Source organism: Saccopteryx leptura, chromosome 2, assembly GCF_036850995.1.
Source record: "Saccopteryx leptura isolate mSacLep1 chromosome 2, mSacLep1_pri_phased_curated, whole genome shotgun sequence".
Taxonomy (NCBI): domain Eukaryota; kingdom Metazoa; phylum Chordata; class Mammalia; order Chiroptera; family Emballonuridae; genus Saccopteryx; species Saccopteryx leptura.
This window is the reverse complement of record NC_089504.1, coordinates 365,308,927-365,333,580: the sequence shown is the minus strand read 5'-3', so window position 1 is coordinate 365,333,580 and position 24,654 is coordinate 365,308,927. Positions and strand designations below refer to the sequence as shown.

The following is a 24,654-nucleotide window of genomic DNA, read 5'->3' as shown; positions in this document are numbered from 1 at the left end:
CCCATCTTGCTTTTCAGGGTCTCGGATTAATCACTCTATTCAAAGTAGACTAGAATCCAACCCAAAACAAACAAGTCCCATTTCAAAATCTAAGGGAGGCCATAGATTCTACCCCAAATGCCAGGCCTGTTGCAGTTCGGTGACATGCTCGAGGACTAGAGCAGTCTCGGAGATCTTCCGTGCACACTGACCAGCCACTTTTGCTGGACGCATGCCCCACCTCCCTGGACCAGATGGTGCATGGCAGGTCAGCTTCCGCTGCCCCCAGGTCATTTCTGCACAGGTGGCAGCACTCAGCTGGTGGGGACCCGTTGATACGTGTCCCTGAGGACCTTTGGAGACACTGACCCACCCCCCAGCCAGCAGGTATACCTCCCATTTCCCTGGAAAACTCAGAAGAAAGTGTTTTGGTTCATTCTCTGAATTAAACCAGCTAGCTTTCTGGCTTTTCTCTGATACTGTGATCATAGAAAAAACTGGAATCTTTAAGAGACATGGTATTAACAGACTGCACAAAGGAAAAAGCGTCAAACGTCGACTTCTGGCTATGAGCAGAGTCTCACTTGATGAGGTGGGAGCACACCCAGTTCTCCTGAGCGCCTTCTCTGTGGAGCGCCGACCTCGGGTGCCTTACCTGTTCAGGTTCGGCTGTGCCCGTGGGAAGGAGCCCTCCCTCTGCAGTGAGCTCAGCTGCTGGTGGGGCCCTGGCTGCCGGGGAGTGACTTCAGCTGCAGCACACAGCCACACGGGCTCTGGGAGATGCCCCCGTCTGCAGCGGGAGCGGAGCCAAGCCCTGTACCTCCAGTTAAGACTGTGGTAGCAGCGTAACAGCTCCCAGATGGAGGCATAGGTGTGGGTACTGGCATGTCACCCCCACCTAGAGACTGCAGCAGCTGTCCCCACGTGCTGGACCCCAGGCCCGGAGGAGTCCTCGCGAGGGGACCTCAGGGTGTCACCCCTCGGCTGCCTGGCACTGGCTGGCTGAGAGAAGTGCCGTCCTGCAGGTCGTGGTGAAAACACAGCCCGTGGAGAGACCCTGTTGTCTTCAGAAAAGGGTTTTCTCTGCACATCGCCCGTCTGTCTGTGAGCGGGAACCGACCGCCACGTGCGCTGCGGTCCTCACAGTGGCGCGGGCAGGCGCTCGGCAGATGCGCGTGACAGCAGCTCAGCAGCACGGTGGCACCCGCCTGAGTTCCCCCGGAGTAAATGCCAAACAAGTCCTATGAGAAGTGTACTTTCTAAGAAATTAATTTATTTGAGTTATTTTTGAAATACAAAAAGTTGGTTGTATTTTTAAAGCTCTAATTCTTGTGGACAATTCTGTGGTTAACAGTTTGTGCTTATTAAAAATGGCCATTTATGTTTGGTACTTCAGATTCACGAGAAATAAAGTTCCTTTAGGAAGGTGTCACGTGGTTATCTGGTTGCCGGGGGAGTTCTCTGCCGCAGGTGGAAGGCCCCTGGCTGATACTCTCGGGACAGGACGAGGGGGCCCAGGGCTGGAGGGTGAAGGCCATCCCGTAGCACACTGAGCTGCTACTAGCGAAACCCACAGACTGGGTGGCACTGGGCTAGACGTCTGAGAATTAGGATCGGAACCACACAGCAGAAGCTTCAGGGCTCCCCTGTTCAGTTACAAGGTCCTAACTCAGTTCTCTGGTGTCCCACCGGGGAACAGAATGCGGACAGCTCTTTAAGCCACAGACTTGGACATTCATTTGCAGCTTTGAGTCAGAGGAAGAGTAACTTTTGAAGGGAAGGGTGAGTGAGATGACCAGAATCTTCCCAGTAGCTCCGCCCTACCCACCGCACTGTCTAAATGAATTAAGGCTAAGTAGTAGTTCATTTTTCCAGAATAACTAGAGAGAGAGAGAGAGAGAGAGAGCTGTAAGAAACGGAGATTCAGATGGAAACTCCTGAATGATTAGTCCCAGAATTACGAACAGTGGGTCTGAAACAGACTGTGATTTGTGAAGATAATGTGAGAAAAGTCCCGAAAGAAACCCCCCACACCAGGAGCACACGGTGGTGGAGCAGGTCTTGTGCAGGGCGGTGGCTGTCCCCCAAGAGAGGGGCGCTACGTCCTTGGTCGGTGCCCCGCGTGGTCCTGATGCAGCAGCGGTGGGGCAGGTGCAGCCGGTGGCTCCTAGAGGTCGGGCAGGCCGGGTAGAGGGAAGAGGGACGCAAAGCTCTCCACCTCCTGCCTGAGCGCTCGGGCGGCCTGCACGTACTTCTCGTCCCCCGCCAGCTTCTCCCTGAACTCCTTCAGGGTGGCCCCGACCCCCGTGTCGCCCTGGATCTGCAGAGTCAGCTGTATCCCTGTGAGGCAGAGACATTCAGTGAGTCCTCCGGGACCGTGCAACACCCCCACCACCCGAGGACCCCCGCTGGGGGATGTGACAGCCGTAGGTATTAATTAATGTTCGCCCCAGAAACTATTCTTTTTTTTTTTTTGTATTTTTCCGAAGCTGGAAACGGGGAGAGACAGTCAGACAGACTCCCGCATGCGCCCGACCGGGATCCACCCGGCACGCCCACCAGGGGGCGATGCTCTGCCCCTCCAGGGCGTCGCTCTGCTGCAACCAGAGCCACTCTAGCGCCTGGGGCAGAGGCCAAGGAGCCATCCCCAGCGCCCGGGCCATCTTTGCTCCAATGGAGCCTCAGCTGCGGGAGGGGAAGAGAGAGACAGAGAGGAAGGAGAGGGGGAAAGGTGGAGAAGCAGATGGGCGCCTCTCCTGTGTGCCCTGGCCGGGAATCGAACCCGGGACCTCTGCACGCCAGGCCGACGCTCTACCACTGAGCCAACCGGCCAGGGCCCAGAAACGATTCTTATGTGCACCCTTCCTTGGGCAGGACAAGGTGACCAACGTTTCAGGCCTGTCCCCAGCACTCGGCCCTGACACAGAAATGTCCTTCAGGGGCTGGGTCCCAGCGGGTCAGCCCGAGACCCAGCCACACACACAACAGGACACGGCGAACGTCCACGCCCGCGTCCCTACCTCTGTGAATAAAGTGGGCTACTTTCTGGAAATCCTTCTCCAGAAGTCCTCGGGACGTCAGTGCTGGGGTCCCCAGACGCAGTCCACTGGGCCGCAGCGCACTTCTGTCACCTTCAACAGAAACAGGCTGTGTGCCTGGGTAGCACCCAGACTCTCCGCCGAGCACGGTGCACAGGCAGAGACGCCGGGCGCAGGCCCGCAGACACCAGTCTGACTGGTGCCAGGAGCACCACTGACCCCACGCTGGAGGCAAAGGCACAGGCAGCAGCAGGTCCTGACGGCTCTCAGTGGCCTTTGCCCTAACACTGAGAGTTTGGATGGTATCACCCACTCCTCACCAACAGCCCCCTGAGAGATCCAGCCTGTTCCCCAGCCCCTGCCTCCCTCACCCAAACACCGCCTCACCTCTCGGCACTCCGCCTTAGCCCCCGTCCCTGGCGTCCAAACACCGCCTCGCCTCTCAGCACTCCGCCTTAGCCCCCGTCCCTGGCGTCCAAACACCGCCTCGCCTCTCAGCACTCCACCGTAGCCCCTGCCTCCCTCATCCAAACACCGCCTCGCCTCTCAGCACTCCGCCTTAGCCCCTGCCTCCCTCATCCAAACACCGCCTCGCCTCTCAGCACTCCGCCTTAGCCCCCGTCCCTGGCGTCCAAACACCGCCTCGCCTCTCAGCACTCCACCGTAGCCCCTGCCTCCCTCATCCAAACACCGCCTCACCTCTCAGCACTCTGCCTTAGCCCCCGTCCCCGGCGGGTTCGAGCCTGTCGGCCCAGTCGGTCCCAGAGAGAGCCCCACGGACCTCCCAGCCAGCACGGTGTGTTTGTCCACAGAGCCCACTGTCAGCCGTGGTAGCAGAGACCACGGAGGATTCTCACCTGGGCAGGTGTTCTTGTTGCAGGCAATAGAACAGGCTTCTAGCACCTTCTCAGCCCTGACACCGTCTGTGCCCTTGGAACGGAGGTCCACGAGGATCAAGTGGTTGTCAGAACCACCTGGAGACCAAGTTGGACAGACAGAAATGCGGATGGTCATTTCATACCAAGGGAAGGATTTCTCTCCTCCCAAGGAACGGGGCTGGAGCAGATGCGGGCAGGAAGGGACTGCCCACCACGGGTCCCGGAAGGCTTGAAGCAACTGTAAAGAAGAGACCCTGCAGGACCTCAGAGTTGGACAAAGTGTGAGAAGGGTGGCTGGCTGGTGGTGGCGAGGGAGCTGTGAGGCGGAGGGGACGATGACCAGACTGCCCACGGCAGTGACCCAGCCCACAGGGTGCTGGTCAAGGACCAGAAAGCTTGCCTGGGGAGGGACAGCTTGCTCGGGGCAGGTGCCATCCCTGGCTTCCGTGTTCTCTGACAAAGCGCAGAGAAGTGCCCACACCCCCAAAATCAATCTCCGAGGCTCCCTTGGGGACAGCACCCCAGTGGCAGGCCGCGTGCCCTTGACGGTAACCGTGGGTAACCACTCCCTTCGTGAGCACCTGTCGGGCGCTGGGCACTGTGGGCCTGTCGTGTATTTTATCCCTCAGCGGGGATCAAGGGGCGCTGATGGAGGTAGCAAAGCTCCAAGAACGTTCCGGAACTGGCCCAAGGCCACCCAGAAGCCTTCCAAGTAAACAGCAACGACTTCAGAGATGTAAGTGACCTGACTCACGGCTCAGCTCTGGACCCCACGGCCCTGTGCGTCAGCACCAGTCCCCACCCTCCCACCGGCTACTGGCCGTGTGGCTCTGGTCGGTCAGGCAGCGACACGCCCGACTGTAAACTAAGACCAACACTAGCCAAGGCCGCCCAGAGGTTAAATAAGGTGCTGTGTCCAGCACGAGGCCACTCTCCAGAAACGCTGGCGCGATGACTGTCCCCTTCCTCTGCTTCTGCCTCAGGTGAGGGTCATGACCAAGGTTCGCCATGGAGACAGCCCTGGGGGTCCCGCTCCGTTTCGGTCCTGGCGCTGCCGCCCACCAGCTGCGTGACCACCGGCACCTGACCTCTCTCGGGCGAACCTCAGGGGCCCCTTTCAGAAAGCTGTTCTGAGAACTTGAGGCCTCACCCGCCCGGTGACAACGGCGGCTACTGTCAGCATCAGCTCTGGCCCAGCCGAGGAGACCGTGGTCACCGCATAAGGAAGGCGGGCCTCTGGAGGTGTTTCCCACTCGTACCGCCAGGAGCCCTGCCAGGGCCGCCACCCTACAGCCAGCCCCCCCGTGGGGGAACCCTGGCGTGAGGCCCGACCCCACGCAGCCACCAGGACCAGGGTCGCGGCTGAGGGTCAGCGGGTGCCGCCCACGTTTCCTGTGTACCTGTGACTATTTTGTAGCCCAGCTCCATCAAGACCTCAGCCAGAGCCTTGCAGTTGGCCACCACCTGGCGCTGATACACCTTGAATTCCGGAGTCATGGCTTGCTTCAGGGCCACCGCCACCCCTGGCGGGAAGAGACAGTGGGTCAGGAAGGAAGGACGGGGTTCACAGACGGACCGAGAGTCAAAACACCTTAGTTCCACCCAGGTTCTTTCCTGTGTCGCAGAAAGGGGCGGATTACACCCTGCCCCAGATGGAATTGCCTTTTCAACCCTGCAATCACCTGGCCAAACCTCCAGACCTCTTTTGTCTGAGGAAGGGCTTTGGAAGTAGCCTTTCTTCCGGGCACGAAGTCTCCTGCTAATAAGATTACCACAAGAAAGCCGTTCTTAAGCAAAGTAGATTTTACGGTCCCCTCGGCTCCAGACGTGAAAATGATTGCGTAGCTGCCCTAACACGGATGCTTCGACGCCAGACTGTGCAGCTCTTTCAGTGCAGAGTTCCGGCTCATGGGCACCTGTGTTCAGTCCTGAGGGCTGCTCGTCAGGCACAGAAAGAGGAGGAGGACAGAGCAGCACGCCTGTGCCCCAGTCCCACCACAGGCCTCCCGTCAGCGTGGGTGCGTGTGTGTGTGTGTGCATGGGTGCGCGTGTGCGTGCGTGTGTGTGCGTGCGTGTGTGCGTGCGTGCGTGTGTGCGCGCGCGCAGATGACAGGAAGGGGCTCAGAGTGGCTGGAGGCTGGACGATGCCGTCGTCTGAGGATTGAAGACGCCACAGAGGCTGAGCTTGCAGGCACGGAACGGGGACACGAAAACCCCCAGTGGCTGAAATTCCCAATCGTCACCTCCTGCCCCCTCTTTGGAACTCGAGTGCTTCTCTAGACGGAGGGTGCTCTGAGATCACCCCAGATTTTTTTTTTTTTTGTATTTTTCCGAAGCTGGAAACAGGGAGGCAGTCAGACAGACTCCCGCATGCGCCCGACTGGGATCCACCCGGCACACCCACCAGGGGGCGATGCTCTGCCCATCTGGGGCGTCGCTCTGTTGCGACCAGAGCCATTCTAGCGCCTGGGGCAGAGGCCACAGAGCCATCCCCAGTGCCCGGGCCAACTTTGCTCCAGTGGAGCCTCGGCTGTGGGAGGGGAAGAGAGAGACAGAGAGGAAGGAGAGGGGGAGGGGTGGAGAAGCAGATGGGCGCTTCTCCTGGGTGCCCTGGCCGGGAATCGAACCCAGGACTCCTGCACACCAGGCCGACGCTCTACCACTGAGCCAACCAGCCCGGGCCTGATCACCCCAGGTTTTCTCAGCCACTTGTACAGAAAGGGAGTGAGTCTACGACTCCTTGCAGGGGGACCATGGAATCAGATCCAGGAGCTGCTGGTGCGCCCCAAGGTCAGGGATGTGCCCCAAGGTCAGACACGGGTGCCCCTGCTCCGCAGGAGTCAGGACGGCAGGGGAGACACCGGCCCTTGCACATTGCAGTCCACTGGCTCTGCCCTCCCCAGCTGTCCACTTCCTTCCCTGTCGTTGCTCACACAGGGTCACACACAGACCGGGCCTGCCCCTCAGCTTTGCCGGTGGGCAGCCACACGTGTCCCTACCTGATACCAACCAGCAGCTCACATCTGATCAGACTGATATTCCTCGAGTTCCTCCCGAGTGTGGGAGTCCCGGCACAGCCTCGGTGGACAGGTGAGATGGGAGTTGGGGGCCACAAGACAGAACAAGTGGGAGAACCCTCAAACCGACGCAGGGGGCCTCCCGAGGGCTCGGCCTTGGGTTGGCGACGTCGTACCAGCGATGGCGTGGTTGTGGGGCCCTCCCTGCAGTCCCGGGAACACGGCAGCGTTGATGCGCGCCTCCAGGTCGTACAGGAGCTCTCTGCCGGTTTTGGGGTCTGTGCTGCGCACCCCTGGACGAAGACAAACATGAGAAGGGGTACAGCAGGTGGGCTGTCCCCTCTGTGTCCCCCCTGCCTGGACTCCAGTCCAGACTGGCCCTGGGGCACTAAGCACAAGCCCGGCCTCTGCTCCGGAGGCAAGACCAGGTGTGGAAGACTGCAGGACAGAGAGGGTGCTGCTCCCAAAGGTGGGCACCCCTCCCTGCCACAGGTGAGACGGAAGGGTGGACACCTCCCTGCAGAGAGCTTGGAACAGAGAGGACGCCTTGGGCATATTTCCCCAAAGACGTGTCCAGGAGCAGTCTTCCAAGGTGACTAGTGTGAGGAAGGCAACACTCGTGTGGCTAGACATGGGGAATAAGGTTCGTTTTGTTGAAAAAGGTAATCATCAGTAGCAGTAACTACTAATGTCTCTATAGCGCTTCTTTCTATTTATTTTTGAGGGAGAGGGATGAGAAGCATCAACTCATGGTTGCAGCTCCTTAGTTGTTCACTGATTGCTTCTCATATGTGCCTTGACCAGGGGGCTCCAGCCGAGCTAGTGACCCCTCGCTCAAGCCAGTGACCTTGGGGTCATGTCTATGCTCGCACGCTCAAGCCGGCGACCTCGGGGTTTCGAACCTGGGTCCTCAGCGTCACTGGCCGACACTCTATCCACTGCGCCACCGCCTGGTCAGGCTCTATAGAGCTTCCTGTGAGCCAGAAGTGCTCTAAGCACTTCACCTAAATTGAACCCTCACAGCAGCAGACCAAAGGGACTGGTACTATTATTATGACCCCAACTTTGGAGGCGATGGAATGAGGCACAAAGAGACTCCCCACCATCCAAGGCCGCGGTGAGCGTGGGCACGACCAGCCTCGCCCCAGCCGGCTGCGCAGAGCAACCACGACACACAGCGGGGAAAACACATCCCCCCGGCGGGCGCCTCAGAAACCCCAACGCGACCAAGGGGCCTCAGAGGAGGGCCGGGGCCGCCCGTGGGGCCACGGCTGTGTCCAGGGGCAGGAGCCGGGCCAGCTGTGTCCAGGGGCAGCAGCCGGGCCGGCTGTGTCCAGGGGCAGGAGCCGGGCCGGCGCCGCCCGTGGGGCCACGGCTGTGTCCAGGGGCAGCAGCCGGGCCGGCTGTGTCCAGGGGCAGGAGCCGGGCCGGCTGTGTCCAGGGGCAGGAGCCGGGCCGGCTGTGTCCAGGGGCAGCAGCCGGGCCGGCTGTGTCCAGGGGCAGGAGCCGGGCCGGCTGTGTCCAGGGGCAGGAGCCGGGCCGGCTGTGTCCAGGGGCAGCAGCCGGGCCGGCTGTGTCCAGGGGCAGGAGCCGGGCCAGCTGTGTCCAGGGGCAGGAGCCGGGCGAGGAGATGAAGAGCAACTCTGTCTCCGGAGGGCTGGTTTCTCGGCTGATGCCCCTTCACGCACCAGGGCCCCCCACGGGCCGAAGGACGGCCTCACCCCCACGGCGGTTTTCTCCGCGACAGGACGCCCGCGGCAACGGGAGCGCCCGCACACAGGTGGGCAGTCAGCATTCCATCACCACAGAGCGAGTTCCTAATACACTGGTGCCAGGACTTACACACCCACACCGTCAGACTTGACCACTGAGCGTGCTCTCGAGGAGAAACACGGCAGGCTACGGTAAGTTCCCCGAACACGGTGCCGTGTGAGGCCCCCGGGAGGCCCTGGCTGCCACAAACAGCTTCCTTTCTCTCCAGCACCAGCCTCGTGAGCAGGCTTAGCTGAGCCACGCGGTGCTACTGGCACCCAGCACCACACCCCTCCTCCTCCCGCAGGACCCAGATAGGTGTGCTCAGGGCTTCTCTCTAAAAGCCCTTCTGTAAAGCCTGTCATTGTCCCCTCCTGTGCGGCTCCATCGGGGACCTCAGGTCAGACCCCCCCCCCAGCTTCCTAGACCGAATGTGAGCACCCCGAGGGGAGAGACAGGTCCTGACGCCCCCCCCGCCCCCCGCGCGGGAGCCCACCTCGCCTGTAGAAGATCATGCCGGCCCGGCAGCCCCTCAGGGTCTTGTGGGTGGTGGTGGACACCACGTGGCAGTGTTCGAAGGGCGAGGGCACCACGCCCGCGGCCACCAGCCCGCTGATGTGCGCCATGTCGGCCACGAGGTACGCCCCGTTGTCGTCCGCAATCTTCCGCAATCGGGCGTAGTCCAGATTTCGGGAGTAGCAGCTGGTTCCTACGACGGCAAAGGCGATGCCGCTGTCAGAGCCGCCGCCGACGGAGTCGGCCACGAGGTGGCCTCCGGGTGTACAAACTCGAAAGCTCGGGGGTTTCTCCCTCTACAGTCTGAGGACGGAAACGTAGACTGTTCTCGAAACACATCTTTGTGCCAAAGGCAAGCACTCCGGCCCCTGCCTCTGCACTGTCGTGGTGGTTGGGATGGCCCCCGACTAGGATCACCACCCCCAGTGAGTCAGGGATCAACTTTTCTAGAGGCTCCTCTGAGAACAGCCTCAGGCATCAGTTCACCCAGTACCCGCGGTGGCAAGATGGAGCCCCTGGGAGAAAAGAATGTCCGTAGAGGCAAGGGGTCCAGCGCCCCGAGGCAGACACTGGCCATGAGCGGGGACCGGGTGGGGAACCAGAGCACCAGGCCCCCGCCGGCCAGCGGCCTGGGACTGCTGACCAAGAGCTGCTCTGGCCGGGTCAGCACCTGCAATGATGAGCTTGGGGTGGAAGAGGCGGGCGTTGTCCTCCAGCTGGTCGTAGTTGATGTAGCCAGTGTCCGGGTTTACCTGCGAATGTCACGGACACAGCACTGTTTCTCTCTCTCTCTCTAAAGTCAATTTAAATATATTTTTAAAAAAATAAAGAAAATTAGTGACTGAATTTAAGCAAGTTCACTTTAGGGTCGAAAACCAAAAATCAATTCTATTCCTGTATAAGCAGCAAAAGTAGAAAATGAGACTTAATAATTATTATCATTGCTTTCAAAAGCCATAAAACATCGAACAAAAGATTTATTGACAAGACTTCTACACAAAACATTATTGAGAGAAATTTTCAAAAAAAAGGCGCTAGTAATTACGGCCGTGGGCTTACGGAAGGGCAATCTGACAGAAGACTGAGGGCAAAGAACCTCCCGTGAGAGGCGGCCGCCCGACCGAGGTCAGTGTGGCCCTGCAGGGAAAGCAGGGCGGTCCAGCTGGGTCCACTGGGCATCCACAGTGCAGCCACGGGCACGCCTGCCTCACCCACACCCAGAAACCAATTCCAGATGGACTGCAGGTCGACACGTTCTTGGGAAGTTCAGTTCACTGAAGTCAGGTTAAAGCGCTCAGTAAGGGGGAGTCAAGGTAATCGAAGGGGTTACTGTCGGAAAGATCCGGGGTGGGGGTCACGGGAGTCCTCTAGGGAGGGGTGGTGAGAAACTCCCCATGCGGAAGCCCCCACCTCATGGACGGAAGGACATCGGATTTAGGCGGTCACCCTTGCCAGATTAAGAGGGCGCTTTCAGCTCTGGCTGGTGGCTCAGTGGAGAGAACGCTGGCCCGGCGTATGCACGTCCCGGGTTCGATTTCCGGTCAGGGCACACGGGAGAAGCGACTGTTGGCTTCTCTTCCCCTCCGTCTCCCCTTCCCTCCCTCCTCCCCTCGTGCAGAGCAGTCACCCACCAGTTCTCCCACCTTAGAGGAGGCCGTTCTTCCCGTGGTAAAAGACACTGACATAGGAAACGAACCCGGAACCCGGAACAGCTGTTCAACGAGCACCAGGAGGAGACAGTTCCTGCATGCCAGGAGGAGTCACCAGGTACACAGAGTGCCCCACGAGCAAGTACGCAGCTCAACCCTTTGCTGCCCATCTGAGTATCTTCACAGAGACGTCACTGCGCCCCTCCTGAGCCGTGAATCTTTTTTTTTTTTTCACAGAGACAGAGACAGAGAGAGGGACAGAGAGGGATAGTTAGGGACAGACAGACAGGAACGGAGAGAGATGAGAAGCATCAATCATCAGTTTTTCATTGCGACACCTTAGTTGTTCACTGATTGCTTTCTCATATGTGCCTTGACCGTGGGCCTTCAGCAGACCGAGTAACCCCTTGCTCGAGCCAAAGACGTCGGGTCCAAGCTGGTGAGCTTTTGCTCAAGCCAGATGAGCCTGTGCTCAAGCTGGCGACCTCGGGGTCTCGAACCTGGGTCCTCAGCATCCCAGTCCGACGCTCTATCCACTGCACCACCACCTTGTCAGGCATGAGCCTGTGAATCTTACATGCATTTCTTTTGGAACAAATTGTTTGTAATGGCAAGGGCCCCCACATAAATATGTGCCGGTCCCGTGATGGGCACATGGCCTGGTCCTGAGGGGGCTAATGAAGGCTGACTGGGTGCTGTGGTGAGGCCGCTGGCTCTGGGGTGCGGGATACAGCTGCTGTCACTAGCGTCCTGGCTGTGGTGGGCCTGGTTGCCGGGAGGTGTCACCCCAGCTGTCCCTGCCCCCGAGTTCTGCTGCAGCCAGCGCCCTCCCGCACTCATCTCCCGGTGCCTTGTTCTCCGTCCCAGGCGTCCCCAGCCTGCGCTGTGTGCCCGAGGAGTCCCCAGCACAGGGCAGTGACACAGGGGGAGAGGAGAGGTGAGGACTCCCTACAGTGCCATGTGGACGAGACATTTCGGTCGGTTCAGCCACACACTGCAGGCTTTCTGAGGAGGTGAACTCCAGAGCCGTGGAGAGAGGGGCCCTCTTACCTTATAGGGCATAGACTCAAAGAAGATGGAGGTAGCAGAGATCTTCTTCTTGTCCGTCATGAACCCATGGGTCAGGTGTCCTCCATCGGGCAGGTCCAGGCCCATGATGCGCCCATGGGGCTCCGCCAGGGCGGTGTACACGGCGAAGTTGGCAGGGGAGCCTGGAACGGGCAGACCAGAGGACGTACAGTGGCTTCCGACTGGGAGGCACCCAGCAGGACCCCAAGCTTGGCCACCATGGCGTCCGCCAGAGAGGCCCGGGCTGACTGGGTCAGCACAGTGGAAGGGTCCTCCTCCGACCGCATGCTGGTCGGGTCTGGGTTGCCCCATGGCCTTCAGGCCGGACAGCCTGCTTCAGATATGCTCCTCACTGGAGGGATTCTGCTTGAGGCTTTCAGTTTTTATATAAAAAAACCCAAACCACCTGGACCTGGTCATTACCAGAGTAGGGCTGGACGTTGACGCCCCAGCGCTGGGGGTCCAGACGGTAGGCCTGCAGCGCGCGCCGCTGGCAGAGGACCTCCAGCTCGTCGACGAACTCGGTGCCGCCGTAGTACCTGGCGAGAGAAGCAGAGACGTGGGCGCGCTCCGTGCGGAGGCCCGGGGAGCGCGGGGCGGGCAGGGGGACACAGGCGGAGGCCTGGTGCAAACCCCGGTCTCCCCGCAGCGCCAAGCCGTGTGACCCTGAGCACCATCTCCTCAGCCACAGGGAAATCCTGACCTCGGCCACATGGACGGCCCCAGCATTCGCATCACGCTAAGTGCAATAAGCCAACCACACTGTACGATTAGACAAGGGACCAAGAGCAGTCACCGTGGTGGAGACAGCATGGGGGATGGTGGCTGACCCGGGGGACGGTGGCTGACCTGGGGGCCGGTGGCTGACCCAGGGGATGGTGGCTGACCTGGGGCCGGTGGCTGACCCGGGGGGGCGGTGGCTGACCCGGGGGACGGTGGCTGACCCGGGGGACAGTGGCTGACCCGGAGGAGGGTGGCTGACCCGGAGGAGGGTGGCTGACCCGGGGGATGGTGGCTGACCCAGAGGAGGGTGGCTGACCCGGGGACCGGTGGCTGACCCGGGGGGCGGTGGCTGACCCGGGGGACGGTGGCTGACCCGGGGGACGGTGGCTGACCCGGAGGAGGGTGGCTGACCCGGGGGCCGGTGGCTGACCCGGGGCCGGTGGCTGACCCGGGGTCCGGTGGCTGACCCGGGGTCCGGTGGCTGACCCGGGGTCCGGTGGCTGACCCGGGGGACGGTGGCTGACCCGGGGCCGGTGGCTGACCCGGGGGAGGGTGGCTGACCCGGGGGCCGGTGGCTGACCCGGGGGCCGGTGGCTGACCCGGGGCCGGTGGTTGACCCGGGGGACGGTGGCTGACCCGGGGTCCGGTGGCTGACCCGGGGGACGGTGGCTGACCCGGGGCCGGGAGGAGGAGGGGTGGAGAGTTACCAGGTTTTTCTTTTTTCATTTGTAATAAAATTTTACTTTTTGTTTAATAATAACATGTCATAAATTTGTTTTTTTATCTGTATACATACTAATAATCATAATAACTCAATCCAGGAGAAAGTTTTAACATTTAGATCTTGTAGTCCCAAAAAGCTTTAAAAATTTTTAAATTAGCTGTATATACATTTAAAAAAATGTTTATTGATTTTAGCACAGTGGCTGCACATTTTACATTCCTACCATCAGTACACAGGTTACAATTCCTCTAAATTCTCATCAACACTTGTTGTTTTTTAAGTGAGAGGAGGGGAGATAGACTCCTGTATACACCCCAACAAGAATCCACCCAGCCACCCCATCTGGGGCCGATGCTTGAATCAACCGAACTATCCTCAGCGCCTGGGGCTGATGCGTAGACCAACCGAGCCACTGGCTGCAAGAGGGGAAGAGAAACAGAAGGGGGAGAGCTGACAGCTCACTGTGGTTCTGACTTGCAGCTCCCTGGTGAGTGAAGAGTGGTGCCCCTTTCCCGTGCTTGTTGGCGGGAGCTGCTATTCCATGGGGACAGAGCTTTGCTTATGCAGGATGACAAAGTTCTGGAGATGATGGTGGTGATGGTTGCACCATACTGTGAATACACTAAATGCCACTGAACTGAACACTTAAAAGTGGTAAATTTTCTGTTAGGCGTGTTATTGTGTTTCCACAATAAGGAAACACAGGGAATAAGAGTATTTTACTCACAGTGGGGCAGGACAATAAGAAGCCAGGAGAACCCCTTGGCAAGTGGAATGGGGAAACTGAGGCAGAGAACTGAACAAGCTGGCCAAGACATTCACAGACAATTACAGAAGGTCACCAGGGTAGAGACAGCCCTGGGTGCCTAGCAACGGGCAAAACTGGTGCCAGACGTCACCCTCAGAACAGCCTCCCCTCTCCCCGGCATATCTCTGTTTGTGAGGTTGCGACCCCTGGCGCTGACCTATCAGTGCAGACCACGACCCTGAAAGGGCACAGCTGGAAAAGGTGATGACCATTCCACTGAGAGCTCCCCTAAGACCTCTCCTAAACCCCCAGCCTTTATAATCCCTCAAAACAGGCCCTGGCTGGTTGGCTCAGTGGTAGAGCGTTGGCCTGGCGTGCAGGAGTCCCGGGTTCGATTCCCGGCCAGGGCACATAGGAGAAGCGCCCATCTGCTTCTCCACCCCTCCCCTTCTCCTTCCTCTGTCTCTCTCTTCCCCTCCCGCAGCCGAGGCTCCATTGGAGCAAAGATGGCCCGGGCACTGGGGATGGCTCTGTGGCCTCTGCCTCAGGTGCTAGAATGGCTCTGGACGCAACAGAGCGACGCCCCAGAGGGGCAGAGCATTGCCCCCTGGTGGGCATGCCGGGTGGATCTCGGTCGGGCGCATGCGGGAGTCTGACTGCCTCCCCGTTCCCAGCTTCGGAAAAATGAAAAAAAAAAAATCCCTCAAAACAAAACACCTAGCAGGGCGCGTCCTCCCCGGAGTGTGCCGCGCGTTCCCCTGCCCCTTCCCTGACTCTCCCTGCGCTCACAGCAGCCCCGGGCTCACTTCCCTCCTCCAACATTTCCAGAGGCCGAGGCAGCTCCACCGAGCCTCTGATTTCCAGTGAGTCATCGCAATCCTGCCCGGGGTCAACTCCACGGGGGCCCTTCTTTCTCTGTGTCCTCCAGGACACACATGTACACAGAAGCAAAAGCCCTGTGTCAGCTTCTGCAATCGCCACCTTTGCCTGATGATGACCGTAAAAAAGGAAGAAAGGAAGAATATTATCTCTCGTGGGTCTTAGTGTGAAGGAGTTGACGGAACCTGCTGCCCGTCTTAAGTCCCACACGTCTGATGCAGACACGGTTTCCACACCCAGTCACTCCTGGAGCAGGTCGACTACTCACACGGCAACGGCACTCAGAGCACTTACTGACCTTCTCCTAGACTAGAGGCTCGTCGGACAGTTCAGCAGCTCCACGCTCCTTTGTGGACTGGCCTGCTATTCTAGAAAGCCCCCAAAGGGGCTGTTACAGGGACCCCGAGTACAGCCACTCGGAGAACAGCTGTGCTGCCACAGGCGGGCACCACGGAGAAGTTATGTCAGAGAGCAGGGGGAACAGAAACCCTCCCGTGTTAGCATCCTCTACGGATCCAGTGCTTCCCGGGGGGGAACAGAAACCCTCCTGAGTTAGCATCCTCTACGGATCCAGTGCCTCCCAGGGGGAACAGAAACCCTCCCGTGTTAGCATCCTCTATGGATCCAGTGCTTCCCGGGGGGAACGGAAACCCTCCTGTGTTAGCATCCTCTACGGATCCAGTGCTTCGGGGGGGGGGGGGACGGAAACCCTCCCGTGTTAGCATCCTCTACGGATCCAGTGCTTCCCAGGGGGAACGGAAACCCTCCCGTGTTAGCATCCTCTACGGATCCAGTGCTTCGGGGGGGGGGGGAGGGACGGAAACCCTCCCGTGTTAGCATCCTCTACGGATCCAGTGCTTCCCAGGGGGAACGGAAACCCTCCCGTGTTAGCATCCTCTACGGATCCAGTGCCTCCCGGGGGGAACGGAAACCCTCCCGGGTTAGCATCCTCTACGGATCCAGTGCTTCCCAGGGGGAACAGAAACCCTCCCGGGTTAGCATCCTCTACGGATCCAGTGCCTCCCAGGGGGAACGGAAACCCTCCCGTGTTAGCATCCTCTACGGATCCAGTGCCTCCCGGGGGGAACGGAAACCCTCCCGGGTTAGCATCCTCTACGGATCCAGTGCTTCCCGGAGGAACGGAAACCCTCCAGTGTTAGCATCCTCTACGGATCCAGTGCTTCCCAGGGGAACGGAAACCCTCCCGTGTTAGCATCCTCTACGGACCCAGTGCCTCCTGGCACTCTGGCAGAAGCGGCTTTGATACACACACCTACCTCTGGCCCGGGTACCCCTCGGAGTACTTGTTATTTAAGCAAGAGCCCAGGGCCTCCAAAACGGCGCGGCTGGCGAAATTCTCGGAGGCGATCAGCTCCAGTCCAAACCTCTGCCGCTGACTCTCCTTCTTAATGATGTTATAAACCTGATGAGAAGAAAGGAGACACTCCTCATTCGGACCTTTCAGCTTAACATTTTGTTCTGATCACAGGATAACCGAGTAAGGACAAGAGTCACTGTCAGAGAGCTACACTTTGCCCTCAGGAGCTGACCATAACCCAAATAGCCAAACTCAGAATACAATTAAATGTGTACCTCACCCAATATTAATTCTATTCCATCTTGTTTTCTTTATTTCCACATTTCACCAAGTTTGCCCCTCCCTGAACCTTATTCCTTGCTTTTCTTCCTTAAAATAAGCTTCCTTTAAAAAAAATGGTCAGAGCCCTGGCCGGTTGGCTCAGCAGTAGAGCGTCGGCCTAGCGTGCAGAGGACCCAGGTTCGATTCCCGGCCAGGGCACACAGGAGAAGCACCCATTTGCTTCTCCACCCCTCCGCCGCGCTTTCCTGTCTCTCTCTTCCCCTCCCGCAGCCGAGGCTCCATTGGAGCAAAGATGGCCCGGGTGCTGGGGATGGCTCTGTGGCTTCTGCCTCAGGCGCTAGAGTGGCTCTGGTCACAACATGGCGACACCCAGGATGGGCAGAGCATTGCCCCCTGGTGGGCAGAGCGTCGCCCCATGGTGGGCGTGCCGGGTGGATCCTGGTCGGGCGCATGCGGGAGTCTGTCTGAGTGTCTCTCCCTGTTTCCAGCTTCAGAAAAATGCAAAAAAAAAAAAAAAAAAAAAAAAGGTCAGGTAAATCCACAGACAGAAAGTAGACCAGTGGTTGCCTGGGGTTTGGAAGGTTGGTGGGTAACTGCCAATGGGTTCAAGGTTTCTTTCTTTCTTTTTTTTTGTGTGTGACAGAAACAGAGAGAGGGACAGACAGGGATAGACAGACAGGAGGGAGTGAGATGAGAAGCATCAATTCTTCGTTGTGGCACCTTCGTTGTTCATTGATTGCTTTCTCATATGAGCCTTGACCGGGGGGCTACAGCAGAGCGAGTGACCCCTTGCTCAATCCAGTGACCATGGGGTCATATCTATGATCCCACACTCAAGCCAGTGACCTCGGGGTTTCAAACCTGGGTCCTCTGCATCCCAGTCTGATGCTCTACCCACTGCGCCACCACCTGGTCAGTCAGGCTCAAGGTTTCTTTGGGAGAGTATAAGTGTTCTAAAATTGACTATGAAAACACTAAAAAAAAAACCCCACTGAATTGTGTACTTTAAATAGAAGATCTATATGGTAAGTGAATGATATCTCAGATATAAAGTTGCTATAAAAAATACATTAATAGGTCCTGGCTGGTTGGCTCAGTGGTAGAGCGTTGGCCTGGCGTGCAGAAGTCCCAGGTTCGATTCCCGGCCAGGGCACACAGGAGAAGCGCCCATCTGCTTCTCCACCCCTCCCCCCCTCCTTCCTCTCTGTCTCTCTCTTCCCCTCCCGCAGCCGAGGCTCCGTTGGAGCAAGGATGGCCCGGGCGCTGAGGATGGCTCTGTGGCCTCTGCCTCAGGCGCTAGAATGGCTCTGGTTGCAGCAGAGTGACTGTCCCAGATGGGCAGAACATCGCCCCCTGGTGGGCATGCCGGGTGGATCCCCGGTCGGTGCATGCAGGAGTCTGTCTGACTGCCTCCCCGTTTCCAACTTCAGAAAAATACAACAACAAAAATACATTAATCAAAGATGCTGCCTGGTGTGTACACGTAAGTCTGAACTGTAGGGAAAGGGTCACACCTCCATGGTGCCCCACCCCCCCGAAGAGCAGCAGCATAGCGCTTTGTGCGTTGTAGAAACTCAGAAATACTTAAACTTACCCTGGAAGGGCCTTTGGCACTTGGTCAGCTACTGCCTCTGAAATCTGGCACTCTTAAGACTCACTGCAAGGCTATTCTGAATAAAGTACATTTACGACCAGAACTAGAGAGTACACAAGACACTCCAATGTAAGAACGCCCCCCCCCCACCAAGACAACCCCTCCAACCTCACCTCCAGGTCACCGTCTTTCAGGGGCTGCGCCAGCATTTCATGGTGCGAGGACCACAGGTCAGCATCCCCACGAGCGCTGTTGACTGCAGCCGCCATTGCACTGGTTCAAAGTTGCCTAAAAACTGGAGGAATTTCCAACGCTGAATTCGGTTAAAGCTCATGGCAGCCTGTGAGTTCTCTGAATTGCTAAGTGCTGACACTGTATTTTATAGCCTTTCCCTTAGAACTGCTTGGTAAAGACAAAGATCTTCTATTGCAAAACCCCGGTGTGGGGCTTCCGGTTCCTTTCTGAGCTGTGGGTGTGAGCCTGTTATCCCATCAGTAAGGAGAACTCCCCGGGCTGCCTCGGGCCTGGCCCAGCCTGTCCACAGGGAGCCCGGCGCTGCCTTTGGTCAGCTACAGCCTTTTCCTGTGTATGGCTTCTTTCCGACTAAACTAACTTCCTTGAAAGCAAGGACTGTTGGTTACTTTTATTTTTTTAAGATCTCCCACGGCATCCAGTGTGGCCCATACATGAAGTCTTATTTGCCAAACGCCCGAACAAATGAACTGCTGACTTAGTGTTATTCCCCCCCCCCATTTTTCAAGTAATGAAAATGAGGCTCAGAGAGGTAAAGTATCTCAGCCAATGACTGCACAGCAAGTTAGCCACAAAGATCAGACTCAAAACCCCAACCCACATGCTTGAAGGACCTATAGGATTGTTGTAGAAACTCCTCTCTCAAACCAATGGGTCCACAACTAAAGGGAACAATCCGAGTTAATGTCTCTCTCTCTCTCTTGTTCTTCCCCTTTCTCCCTCTGTCAAATCAATGGCAACATTCACATCTGACCTATTATTGTTTTTTGGTTTTTATTCAGTGAGAGGAGAGGCAACAGACAGACAGACAGACTCCCACAGGTGCCCAACTGGGATCCACCTGGCATGCCCACTAGGGGACAATGCTCTGCCCATCTGGGATGTTGCTCTATTGCTCAGCAATGGAGCTCTTCTTAGAGCCTGAGACAGAGGCCATGGAGCCATCCTCCGAGCCCAGGTTCAACTCACTCCAATCGAGCCATGGCTGCATGAGGGGAAGAGAGAGAGAGAGAGAGAGAGAGAGAGAGAGAGATGCGAGCAGGGTAGGGGTGGAGAAGCAGATGGTCACTTCTCCTGTGTGTCCTGACCAGGAATAGAACCTGGGACATCCATATGCCAGGCTGACACTCTACCACTGAGCCGACCAGCCAGGGCCAATAATCTTTTCTCTAACCTTTTTATTGAATTTTTGGTGGGGACACTAGTTAGCATAATTATACACGTTTCAGGTGTACAATCCTACCTACAACACATCATCTCTACACTGTATTGTGTGTTCACCACCCCAAGTCACGTCTCCGTCCACCACCATTTATCACCCCTATTTCCTCCTCCACCTCCTCCCATCCGCCACCAATAATAATCTTTATCCAGGAAATTCCTAACTGGGGCTTTCAAAGCAGCCGTTATTTTACCACGCGCACATGATTAGAAATGCAGCCGCCCCTACAAAACAAAGGTGGAACCACTTGTACTTAAAACGCAATGGACGCTTCTGTGGCAACAGCAAGATCACCTTGCCAAGGGCAGGCCAGCAACCTTGGACGTGGTTGGTCACATCCACGTTTCCATCAGAGGTGGCGAGACTAGTTCGGGCACCAGGCCCATGGCTTCTCCTCGCTGACCTCTGCACTCAAGAATGGCCAATTCAACCCATGGACCCCTGCATGGGCCAACATATCATCTACATCCTCAGCAGGTGGCAAGCCCACACACACAAAAAGCACCAGAGCCAAAACAGAATCTCAAAGAGAAAAGCTTCTTTTAAATATTGGCTCGTCAAGGTTTTAAAAAAAAAAAAAAAAAAGCTTTGAAGGTGGCAAGCAACAGAGAAGTTAATTCCCTACCACCAAATAACTAAAGTCAGTGTGGACCCTCCGCCTGTGAGGACAGTCAGATAGATCTACAGTCACTCTGCGGAAGGCATTGGAGGTCCACTCCGCTCAGGAAAGAGAACGAAGTCTCCATACTCATCTGTGGTCTCACTCAGTCCATTTCAGCATAACTACCTGCTGCCCCTCTGCTCTCCTTGCCAATCTCTTCCTTACCCACGATGCGAACTGCTCCGGAGTCACAGCTGCTTCTGCACCCCGGCGTGAGAGTACATGTGTGGCCATCAGCCCTCCTCAGGCCAGCAGCGCCCCCTGCTCTCGCTACCCACCCACTGGGGGTTTTCTCCCTGCCTCCTGGGGCTACTCAGGACAAGTCCTCCCAGATGGAGCACGTAATTCATGCCTTCATCCAATCCACACCCTCGATGAAATAAGAATTCTCCCTTCAGCGTTCAAGATACTTTGTCTTGCCCTGGCCAGGTGGCTCAGTGGATAAAAGCACCATCCCGGCTCACCGAGGTCACAGGTTCTATCCCTGGTCAGGGCACCTACCAGAAGCAACCAATGAGCGCACAACTAAACGGAACAACTAAGTGGAACTATGAGTTGATGCTTCTCTCTCTCTCTCACTCTCTCTCTCTCCCTCTCCCTCTCCCTTCCTCTCTCTCAAATAAATGGGAAAAATTTTTTTAAATGGCTTTGTCTTGTTTCAACGAAATCAATTATAGATATAATTAAGTCAATTACATCTATTATATCCTGGGGCACCCTGAACTACAGAGTAAGAAAAACTCCTGAGTGTAATGTAACAACTTGACTGGGCTCACAGAGGCAGTCCACCTTCACTACAGTGTGGCGTGATCCTCCCCTCCACCCCAGGGAGACAGACCTAGGAAGTGAATTCATTCGCCAAAGTCATCATCAGCCTCCCATGGCTCCAAATCTTCCCTGGGCCTCAGTTCCAAGTGGAACCACCAAGCGGTCAGCTGAGGGTTAACTATCCTGCTCTAGTCAGTCACCTGTCTGTCTCACACAGATCCTGTGATTTCTACTTTACAGAAGCGAAAACCCAGGCTCAGAAAGATAAGATCATATAATAAGGAGTTAGAATCTGAACTGTTTTTCACCTCTAGTCCCAAAGCCCTTCCTCATCACTCTGAACAAAAGCACTATTATCCACCTCCGATGCATGTTCCCTCAAGTAAAATATTAAAAGTTTGATTCCATAAGACTCTAAACTGGTGTTTCCAGTGCAGCAACTGCCTGATCCATGGCACCTGTTTGTGCTGGGACGTCAAAACACAGGGCGCCGGCCCAAGAACCCCACAGTGCAAAGTCTGTCCCCTGGAACAGGGGTGACAGGCGGAGACCCTCCTCCACGGGGTCTGGGCGCAAGTCCGAAAGTAAAGTGACCACAAAGTCCGTGCTTGGCGCGCAGGCTTCAGTGAGCCCTGGTTCCATTCCAGGTGTGCCATTCTGCTAGCTGCAGGTCGCGTCTAACTCGGCTCTTCTCTCCGAGTCTCACCTTCCTCCTCTGTGAACTGGGCTACAAGTTACGACTGAACTTTCAGCTTTGTTGCGAACGGGGGATACCGTAGCGAGGGGAAAGAAGGGCTGCCCTTAGAATGCTCCACCAGAGAGCGCTCAGTGGACAGCGGCAGCTCGCATATCTGTGTTAACGCTGAGGCCACCACCCCCGAGTGCATCCACGTGCGACCAGGGAACCGGGTCTCGCGGCCGCGCCACCCCTCGCCCCAGGTCCTAACAAAGCGCTCCTCGCCTCCTCCGGCCGGTCAGAACCAGGTGACGGTGGGGCAAGCGACCAGAAGGCGCTCCCAGCAAAGCGCACCGCGGGCGCTGCCGTCACCGAGCCCTGGGACCCGAAGCTGCCCACCTACCGAAGAGGGATCAGGCGCACCAGCCTAACGACACCTCGGTCCCACGCTGCTGTGGGCGCGACCAAAGTCCGAGACCCGCCAGGCAGCGCACCCGCCACGTGACGCGCCGCGCGGGCCGGAACCAGGACTTGGCGCGCGCTCCGGGCCTTCCCCTCGGGACCCGGAGCGCACCGCCTCTGGAGGGACCCAATCAGAATGTGCCGGCGCTGTCGTCTGGAGGGCGGCGCAGGGCGGGCCTGGCCCACGAGGCCCGGAAGGGGCACCAGGTACAGCGGTCCTGGTTTGGCTGCAAGCCAGGGGAACGAGGATTTCCAGCAAGACGGCAGCGGGCCTGTCCCAGCCTGGGGTTGGGGATGAGTTTTGCAGTTTATATTTAACTTTTTTCATTGTCCTCCTTACAATTTAGCACAGTGGTCATTTAAAATGGACAAACGTGGGTTCGAACTTCAACACGATTGAAATGGGCATGAGAGAGGTTTTTGGAAGACGGTTATGCTCTAAAATGGATTCATGGGTGTAACAGCTCTGTAAACTTACTACACATCATTGAATTGTGCGAATAAGAACAGGTGAATTTTAGCCTGACCAGGCGATGGCGAAGTGGATAGAGTGTCCGCCAGGGACGCTGAGGACCCAAGGCTGCCCACTTGTGGAAGGAGCGAAGATCATAGACTGACCGACATCATGGTTGCTGGTTTGAGCCCAAGGTCAATCACTAGCAAGGGGTCACTGGCTCAGTTGGAGCCCCCAGTGAGGGTACGTATGAGAAAGCAATCAATGAACAACTAAGTTGCAGCAACTATGAGTTGATGCTTCTCATCTCTCTCCCTTCCTGTCTTTCTCTCTCTAAAAATAAATAAATAAATTAAAATTAAAATAAGGATGCAATGGAAAATTATTGTAAAAAATTCTTTCCTTGACCAAGCTTTAGTCGAGTCCCTCTGAGTCCTGTTATTGGGCATGTCCTCCAAGAGTCCGTCTTAGCAAGAGTCCCGAGTCAGTTTAGCCAAAATCCCCCAGCCTCCGTAACTGATTATCCTTGATATGTGACCAAATTCCTCATCTTCCACCATCCCCTCTAGTGATGTCCATCACCCTGGCCAGTCTTCACCAAGATTCCATTGGGGTGGGTTTAGCCAGAATCTCCCCTGATCCCTGATGTTTCTTAATCATTTTCCATCCACTGACCCCACTCTGCTTCTTGGCTATAAATTCCCACTTTTCCTTGTTCTGTTCAGAGCTGAACCCAGTCCTGTACCAAGATCTCCTTCCCCCTATTGCAACAGTTCCTGAATAAAACCTATTTTTCACACTTTAACTTAGGTTCTGGTTTTTTTGGGTTTTTTTTCCTTAAAAAATTTTTATTGACCACTGAACCTCAGGCTCAGTGGTAGAGCGTCGGCCTGGCGTGCAGGAGTCCTGGGTTCGATTCCGGGCCAGGGCACACAGGAGAAGCACCCATCTGCTTCTCCACCCCCCCCCCCTCCTTCCTCTCTGTCTCTCTCTTCCCCTCCTGCAGCCAAGGCTCCACTGGAGCAAAGTTTGCCTGCACGCTGAGGATGGCTCTGCGGCCTCCGCCTCAGGCACTAGAATGGCTCTGATTGCGGCAGAGCATCGCCCCCTGGTAGGCATGCCGGGTGGATCCCGGTTGGGCACATGCGGGAGTCTGACTGCCTCCCTGTTTCCAGCTTCGGGGGGAAAAAAAATATTTATTGCTATTTTTTTAATTTTTTTTTTTTATTCATTTTAGGAAGGAGAGAGAGAGGGAGAGAGAGAGAGAGGAGAGAGACAGAGAGAGAAGGGGGGGAGGAGCAGGAAGCATCAATTCCCATATGTGCCTTGACCAGGCAAGCCCAGGGTTTTGAACCAGCGACCTCAGCATTTCCAGGTCGACGCTTTATCCACTGCGCCACCACAGGTCAGGCCTATTGCTATTTTTTTAAAAAAATATTTTATTTATTGATTTTTAGAGAGAGAGGAGTGAGAGAAAGAGAGAGAGAGAGAAGAGGGAGGAGCAAGAAGCATCAACTCCCATATGTGCCTTGACCAGGCAAGCCCAAGGTTTCAAACCTGCGACCTCAATGTTCCAGGTCAACGCTTTATCCCACTGCGCCACCACAGGTCAGGCATTTATTGCTATTTTGAGAGAGAAAGGAATGGGGGGTGAGAGAGAAAGAGAGAAACATCGATTTGTAGTTCTATTTATGCATTCGTTGGTATTTATTCATGCATTCATTGGTTGATTCTTGTGTGTGCCCTGACAGGGGATGGAACCCACAACCTTGGCATGTCAGGATGATGCTCTAACTAACTGAGCCCTGCCTGGGGGTGGGGGCCAGTTTTTCTTTGATATAAGGAGAAGTATGGGCCGAGCCTCAAAATGGTGTAAATCACTTTACATCCCACGGTCCAGAACACCGTCGTATAGCCCCGCTGTAAAGAAACTGGGAATTATAATTTATTGGTATGCCCATGAGGACACTTGCGTGATTGAGCCAGGCATTGTT

The 24,654-nt window shown here is 56.6% G+C and overlaps 1 protein-coding gene across 1 annotated transcript; it reads right to left on the bottom strand.

The window, feature by feature from the left end:
* Window positions 1-1,232: 1,232 nt before the first annotated feature.
* On the bottom strand, window positions 1,233-22,304 carry SHMT1 (serine hydroxymethyltransferase 1). The gene is made up of 12 exons (XM_066365011.1): window positions 22,148-22,304; window positions 18,339-18,460; window positions 16,249-16,394; window positions 12,321-12,436; window positions 11,880-12,040; window positions 9,851-9,932; window positions 9,161-9,373; window positions 7,089-7,205; window positions 5,296-5,418; window positions 3,875-3,991; window positions 3,000-3,110; window positions 1,233-2,319 (listed from the first exon to the last, which is right to left on the bottom strand). Exons 2-12 carry the CDS (start codon window positions 18,432-18,434, stop codon window positions 2,147-2,149), a joined length of 1,455 nt encoding a protein of 484 aa, XP_066221108.1. The 5' UTR covers window positions 18,435-18,460; window positions 22,148-22,304; the 3' UTR covers window positions 1,233-2,146.
* Between the last annotated feature and the right edge of the window lie 2,350 nt (window positions 22,305-24,654).

Bases quoted from the DNA above. Each gene is read 5' to 3' on its own strand.
- SHMT1 (XM_066365011.1), bottom strand. From the start codon at position 18,434: ATGGCGGCTGCAGTCAACAGCGCTCGTGGGGATGCTGACCTGTGGTCC. The intron at 9,933-11,879 runs GTAAGAGGGCCC...TGACATTCGCAG, and splicing joins TTGAGTCTATGCCCTATAAG to GTAAACCCGGACACTGGCTA. The intron at 2,320-2,999 runs GTAGGGACGCGG...TCTGCCTCACAG, and splicing joins AGCCCACTTTATTCACAGAG to GGATACAGCTGACTCTGCAG.